An 8,216-nucleotide genomic window follows, 5' to 3' on the forward strand; every position below is an offset into this window, starting at 1 on the left:
CAGATCACAAACAGGTGTTTTCCCGCCAGAACAGTATTTGACCTTATTTATGGACATTACTAGAAAGACTAGCAACAAGTGAGTGGCAAGATGCTTCCTTTAAGCTGTGTCAAAAACAGATTTACATGCATTGTAGACCTCTAGAGTACTCTATCACTGTTGTTGTCAATTATGTGTAAATACTGTTCCACACTGTGTAAACTAAGTGAAACAGTGAACATACAAGCTACCCAGCCTGATCATAACACTTTCTCCTTAAAGGCAAATCAGTAAAATTGGATTACCACAATGACCCCTTCACTCAGTTTCCTATTAACGTGCATGAAACCCCTCCCCTCCCCTCCAAAAAAAGGAATATTACAGTATTTTTTTGTGTGCACAGGCAGTGACACTATTTATAATAGCTATACAGTACTTAAAGGGTTAAGATCAACTCACTTGGTTCTAGCTCCTTGCAGCATCTTCAAGATCGATGAGAGGAGTATCTCTTCTACACGAGTTCCCATCTTATAATGGTTTCAGAGGATCTGAAGGCAATATCAAGTTCTCTCCAGTTGCAGCATCTATAAAGAAACAGATAATGTGTTGTAAGTGAATTGTAAGTACAATACATTATAAAAATGGGATACAGAGCAAGCACAGATGACTTGGAAACAACATAGAGAAATACAGTATTCCTTTTACCAACTCTGCTAATAAGAAACCAGTTATCAAGAAGTCGCTAGAGAAAACAATACATTTTTTGCACAGAGAAATCATATTCACGTGATGTATCAATGAGAAGATCAGTAGGAGCCGTGATGAGGATTCGAACCTATGCTCTGCGTACTCCCAAGCACATGCCTTAGACGACTAGGCCATGACATGGTCAAAAGGATTGCAATCTGGGTCGAGCCCAGATTGCACTAGTCGAGCCTGGCCTCGGGCCGGGCTTGGGGAGTAGAAGAACTTCTAGAACCCCATCAACCAGGTACTAACCAGGTATCTGGGATTAAACTGAATCCTCTAGGGTTCTAGAGGCTTCCACTGAATCCTCTAGGGTTCTAGAGGCTTCCACTGAAGCCAAATCAGGATTTCAAACCAAAAGGCATGGGGAGACTGTGTGAAACCTTGGTTTGGCTTCAGTGGAAGTCTCAGGAATCCTAAAGGATTCAGTTGAATCCCAGGTTGCAATCTTTTTGATCATGTCGTGTACTAGTCATCTAAGGCGTGTGTTTGGGAGTACCCAGAGCATAGGTTCGAATCCTTATCACGGCTTCTACTGATTCTCAATCAATTTTTGATTAGTGAACATTAAAAAAAACCTTACGTATTATAGAGCATGAGTTTTACCGACAGTAAAACTACATGTTAACTAGATGTGTCATTGTAACGAAGGCAATCAAAAGAGAAATGCTTCTTATAGACCAACACCTAACAATACAAACAAGGTGCAACCAGCACAAGGGTGCGCAACTAGAATAAAGCTGTACAATCAATACAAGATGTGTAAAGGGCATGAGGGTGTACAATCAATACAAGGGGGTGCAATTAGCACAAGAGGAATGTATATATTGATCTCTCAGAATGTTCGGTAATATGTTTATTGTTTGTGATGTGTGTCTCTGTATGTATTAACACGATGTACTGAACGGGGTGAGAATAGCTTGAGCTACCTCATCCCTTTGTGTGTATTTTACCTCAATAAACTTATTTCAATTTCAATTAGCACAAGGGTGGTAGGAGGAAGGCCATGGGAATAGGCCATCTTTAAGAATGTGCAGTTTCATACTAGGAATTCACAATTGCGTGAAATCATTAAGCAAAAATCATCCGAGCACTCTGGGGGTTCGAACCAGCGTTCCGAGTCTTCCCCAGTTGCAGGCCTTAACCCAGGAAGCACATAAATTTGATCAGGATAAATAATGTAGTAAAAATTGTTGGCAGACTATGACCCCACCTGTGAATAGAACAGAAGTATAAATCCTGAGAAAAAAAGGTTAAGGTAAAGGCATTTTATAATACTAGTAGTAAGAGTGGTATAAGCTTTAGGCACTGCCTGAGGCCCCCTGGCTACCTTGGGCACTGCCTTGGGTACCTCAATGAAATTCAAATCTTCCAGTGTCCGAAATCATTCACACGGCCACTGGGCGAACCAAAAATTTGCATTAGGAGCATCTCTTCAGCAGCCAATCCATTAGTAACGAGTTCAATCAGTAAATGCCAGTTACGGAGGCCACCACTCCCTACGCCCAGTATTGTAAGGTTGGTCATGTGGGCACCCACTCTCAGCCGCCCAGTTCCTGAACGCCCAGGCCATCCACTCATAATGCACCCTCTACACTCATCTGATATTAAACTGATTATTCGGAGATTATTTATTTTTGTTGTTGTTGGGGGGGGTGACAATTTTATAAATATATACGATATGAGACATGAAGACGATTAACAGCCTGAAAGGCGAGTAACTGAGCCTGAAATATGAATGTGTCACTATTGGGGGGTGGGGGGGGGGGGGGGGGGGCTGGGGGGCCGTTGTCAAACTAACAGCCAGAGATAGATGGCATCACACGGGGGATTGTCAAGTTTTCCTGTCGCCTCACACAAGTCAATTATTGTTTTTCCTTTCTATTCAAGTGCTTGAAATGGCCATATTTTTTTCTTTAAAGGAGGCAGAGGCTCGTTTCCTATTAGAAGAGTAGTTGGCATCTTCACTTATTCAACTTTTGTAGGTTGATTTGTCGTTGTTAACGAGAATACCGTCTCTCCAAGTTTATAAACGCGTACTTGTGATCTGACTTTAGAAATACTCCTGGTGTTCTGTTACCAGTAGAGAATGGGAAATGTATCAATTAAGGCTCTTACCAGCACCATCCTCCTTCCTCTGGGCCAGATGTTTCAATTTCCACTTCGCTCTTGCTCCTCTTAACTATTCTGAAACGTAAGGCAGTTTACAAATTTTAATTTCGGTTTAAAGTTATAATCTATTAATATATTCATAAAGTTCACTCAGGACACACAACTCCAAAGCATGAAATTGATTGAACCTTCCAATCATGAACCTGAGAATGATTGAATCACATGATGAGAATGATAAAATCTTCAAATTGCAAACATGTGAATGATTAACTCACCACATCACGAACATGGAATAAGTATATAATTAATATATATATATATATATATATATATATATATATATATATATATATATATATATATATATATATATATTACACACACACACACACGCACGAGAGCAGGAACAGGCAAGCCATAGATCACTAAGGACTCTACCAGGATTTGAACCCACAACGTTCAGTATCACCCCCAAATGTATACATTACTGTGACCCCCACATCATTGACCGTGTGGTGGTTTGTCGTAAAGTGTGTACATCACGATAACCCATAATGTGTTTACCATTTAAGGCTGTGTAGTGTATTAACGATTTCTAAATTATCTGGGTACTAGACTCTCTGAAAAAGACCCAAAAGCTACCAAATACTTTTAGTGCCTCAGTGTGGATATGTGGGGAAGATGCACACTGCATTCTCGATTCCTGCTCAGTATACAAGGAGCTTTAGGAGCACTCTAACTTTTGACATTTAAGGTTCTATTTTTTTATGTAACCTATTTAGATCTTTGTATTGGAACACTTTTTTTTAGGATGTGATAAATTCCTATAGTGATGTTTTAATAGGAATGCATTAATGTATATGTTGGAAATCTATTAATATTAAATTTAATGAAAGTTAACAGACATATATTCTGGCTAACGAGATGGAGAACTTGTAATTTCAATTAACTTTAAATCTGTGATCAGGGTAATGGTGGCTCCACTGTATATATTTTTTATGTGGCATGCACATACCTGCTTGATTCTTACCGTCCACTTTATTGTTTCAGGCACAGGCTACTACTCATATGCAAACAGTGTGTCGCCTCTCAACTCTCCTGGAGGCGAGGTCGGGGTTGACTCTGGAAGCAACACTGTTGGGCGAGGTGGTAGCGGTCCAGGCGTCCACCTCTACCACTTGGTGCGAGCCTCTGACGACAATGCCTCTGGAACTCTGGGCTCCTCCAGGGACGGCAGAGACCGCACATATGGCACACACAAAGCAATACCAGAAATATTCCTTACGCGGTTGTTGTCCACTAAAGGCACCGTCCAGCAGTTTGTCGACGACTTCTTCAGAACCATACTCAGTGCTAACGATGGCCTGCCTCCTGCGATCAAGTGGCTGTTTGATCTGCTAGACGACGCTGCACGTGCCCATGGAATTATCGATCCAGAGGTCATCCATGCCTGGAAGTCCAATTGCCTTCCCTTGAGATTCTGGGTTAACTTTATCAAGAATCCAGACTTCATCTTCGACATAGGCAAGACTCCGACGGTGGACTCTTGTCTGTCGGTCATTGCACAGACATTTATAGACTCTTGCTCTACAACAGAGCATAGACTAGGAAAAGATTCCCCCTCCAATAAATTACTGTTCGCTAAGGATATTCCAAGATACAGAGCGCAGGTATGTATATAACTTCTATTTCATATGGTATAATATTTTATATCAACTGATTGTTAACTGATTTGAAGCATTGAAGCATTTTGTTGGATAATCCTCCAGCTAATGACTTTCTTTACGCTTCAGGTGAAAAACTTCTACAGTGATGTATCGAGTGCACAGCCTGTTAGTGAGCAGGAGCTGGGGCAACACATGCAGCAGCTCTCCTCGGGGCACACTGGCCACTTTGACAACCTGGCCGCTCTCAAGGAACTCTATATCTATGTCACCAAGTACCATGAACTAGTAAGTGTCTTTAGGTTTTAAAACATTTACTGCTTACAATCTGTGCGATACTGAAACATCGGAGCTGCAATACTATTTGCTTCTCTTGAAGGCTTTGTTAAAAAAAAGTATAGTCTAACATAGCCTTGAGAGACAGTCTATTTTGAATTGTTGGGGGGTGTATTGGCCCCCCCCCCCCTTTCTTATAGAAAAAACTGGGAAAGGAGATTCCAAACCCAGCCTGTCCTCTTACAAAGAACGTCGGTTTTTGCTCTTATATTTTACTTAAGCCAAAAATCGTCGTACTAGAAAATGGTAGCGCCTCGCAAAATTGACATACTGTCCTGTTTTCTGTTTTGGGTCCTCTGGTAGGTTAGGATAAGGCACTTTAGTATAACAGTTTCTTGATGTTGGGAAGCCTTAGATGGTGGGCTGCAAAACAGCGTGGTTTTGATTTTTTTTTTTAGGGGGGGGGGGACCCATCAGCCACATACAGACTGGCTGATTAAAGAAAGTTAGTACTATATACTTTAGTCCTGAACATAATTGAAAACTAAAGTAAATTTTCAGTGTATTCACAAATGTTTGCATGTTTTCAAATATCTTCCAAATAGTTCACACTTAATATTAACATGAATTTCTCTATTCTATTAGGGGTAGTTCTTCCAGTATTAGGCATTATCATTGCAGGTTAGGCAACTCTGGATATAAGGTGCTATATAATTCTTCAGTTTATATGAAAGACAAGTCATGCTTCAGAAGACAGGTGATGAATTCACCTGGAAAGTGTGGAAGACTTTCGTGGTGTCTACCGGACCTCTTCATCCTCAATATATACCTATTTTTCTTTTCTTTTTCTCCAGATCCTGGAGTCATTGGATGCTGACCCATACTGTCGGAAGCTGAACCTGGCCCATCGCCTGCAGTCCATTGGGTATATCTTGGAGTCTTACAGTCACGCGGGACCTGTTGCGCCCATGCCTCCCCTTCAGTTAGCGGGGCAGCTTTCCGAGCTGTAACGACCTCTTCGCCTATCTTCCCCTTTCAAGAAATGGGTGTTGGCTTGCCACGTGACAGTTTGTGTGGATACTTGGAAAATATGGAACATAAGACAATACCGAACTTCTTTGTGACCAGAACAGCTACTGAGACTATTCAGTACAAGTGTTCTTCCATAGTGCAATAATCTGTCGAAGATAAAGAATTACAGTATTTTATCCACTCTGCATACACATATGCAGTTATTTATATGGAATTTAATTAACAGTTTTTTTTGTTACTCAGAGAAAATGTCACTGAAAAACTTGATATGATGGTGATTAGTGTATATAATTTATGAACGTTGATAGTGACACTGATAAACTTTGCCCTCCGGCAAGCTGAATGTGATACATTGGATTTCATATTTATGTGTTAGTTGCTGTGGTCTAGTACTAGTGCCTAAGGATACAATGTTCCTTGTTTGACAAAGTGCTTATAAATCACTTCTCACGTGCAAATGTGCAAATCTGCCGTTCTTAACCAGAGTTGACTGGACACGGCACCAAAAGCGGATACTTCCCGTCAGAAACTCCAGCTGCTGTGTTAGTTGACTTTTGTACATACACACTTTTTTTATGCCCTAGCAAGCTGGTGAGAATAGTAATGGAGAACAGAGTGGATGACTGCCATATGGATGTATCATAGTCCAATTTATAATGTATTAAACTACATTTCATATACCAGTCATGCATTTTTTATACTGCTTTTGCAATTTTTGGAGCTACGGAATCTCAGTAGATCACCAATGCCTCACTTTTTTTTTTATTAAGCTTGGTGCTATGATATCTATGAGAAAATTGCCTTTTTTTTCTTTATGAAAATAATGGTTTCGCCAGCAACAAACGACAAGTACCGAGAGTTTTTCCCATCTCCATCCAATGCATCTTGTCCACTAGTCTGTTGTTTTTCTTGTGTAATTTATCCACTTTGGACAGTTTGTACATAGCCGTCTATTGACCCGATAAAGATGAGTCGAGTCTCTCTCTTGTATATGATTTTAAGTATGTTTTCTAATTTCATGCAACGGTAGTTGAAGAATGTGACGTACATGTCGAGATTTTTTTTTTTTGACGAAACATTATTTTTCGCATGAGTGACTTTAATGGCCTTTTTTTCTCCAATATTTGTAATCTGGTTCAGATCTCGAGTGGAGTTTGTGACAGTATCGTATATACGGTATAATTATAATTACCAATTTCTTTAATCTGTATTAATGGATTAATTTTTAATTTAATTGTGATATATCTTTAGTTAACTGCTCTGAAAGGAACACCTTTCATTACTTCCAAGCAGATCTGATTTTGTGATTCAACTTGTCTTAGAATTAGCATCAGTCTTACTAAACCGCTATCCCACGGTCACTTCAGTCACACGGGAACCTCTTGACGATACAGAACTAAAATTCGAATGTTTACCAACACCTTTTTATACTCTCCTGCCCTCGTGGATTATTTCTTGTCATTTTATACTGTCTGCCCTCACAGTTCTAACTCGCCTCCTTCCCCAGACCCTCGCCCCTTAACACAGCTCCCACCAGGATGATTAGTTATAAATTTGCTATGCAACAATAAACTGCTTTCATCTGCTGATGAGGTGACGATGAAGAATTTTGGGGACATTGTATAAATCTGTACAGAGAACTTTTGTTATTGTAAAGTATTTTTGTAAATGTGAGTATGAGGGCATTGTGTAAAATCTTGCAACTTTACTACAAATAAAGTGAGTGCCAAGAGATTAAGACGTGTTAAGTATCCATCATATATGAATGAATCTACATATTTAATTCAAGAATAAGGAGTTTGGAGTCATCCAGCACTGCCGAAGACTGTTTTATAGTGATATAAAAGAAAAAATTCTTCAAATATTACGACATTGGGAATTGTGTCAAGAGAATATTAGATTGATTGTTGACTCAAGACATTTCGCTGTCTCTCAAAGTTAATATAACGAAGACACAGGCCGGTAAATTGGAGGTAAGTCTTACTACTAATCTTTAGTTCAGTGCTTCTGCAGCACATTCAACTCTGAACACAAGTACAATGAGTTGAGAAGTACATACCTTTTAGACTAACTACATGTTGCCAGCTATCATGTCAAGTGTTTCCTTCACCAGGCTCCTAGTTGTGACGGGTGTCAAGGTGACCTGGGCGACGCATTATGCAAGAGTAGCCATTGTCCGCACGTGGCTGGTGTGTGTCCCATAAGTTGTATACGGTCTTGACCCATCCTGCAAAAGATGATAAATATGAGGCGAGTGTGAAACAAATGTAACCAGTTTAATAATGCTTAAAGCCACTGTACAGGTAACTAGAGGGAAAAGGGGTGCGAGCATACTGCTACACAGGCCTCAACATACTGTAGGCTGTATAACAGAACCTTTATACTGATACATATAGTATACAGATA

General features: G+C 40.0%; 1 protein-coding gene across 1 annotated transcript in view; it reads left to right on the forward strand.

The window, feature by feature from the left end:
- LOC123746651 (plexin-B) overlaps positions 1–7,544 on the forward strand; it is a 206,755-nt gene extending 199,211 nt beyond the window's left edge. Inside the window, exons 18-20 of the mRNA XM_069316872.1 lie at positions 3,889–4,508; positions 4,632–4,790; positions 5,633–7,544. Of these exons, the coding sequence (XP_069172973.1) occupies positions 3,889–4,508; positions 4,632–4,790; positions 5,633–5,788 (935 nt within the window). The 3' untranslated portion in view covers positions 5,789–7,544. The remainder of the gene's footprint in view (positions 1–3,888; positions 4,509–4,631; positions 4,791–5,632) is intronic.
- Positions 7,545–8,216: the final 672 nt, after the last annotated feature.

This window comes from Procambarus clarkii, chromosome 85 (genome assembly GCF_040958095.1).
Source record: "Procambarus clarkii isolate CNS0578487 chromosome 85, FALCON_Pclarkii_2.0, whole genome shotgun sequence".
NCBI classification, from domain to species: domain Eukaryota; kingdom Metazoa; phylum Arthropoda; class Malacostraca; order Decapoda; family Cambaridae; genus Procambarus; species Procambarus clarkii.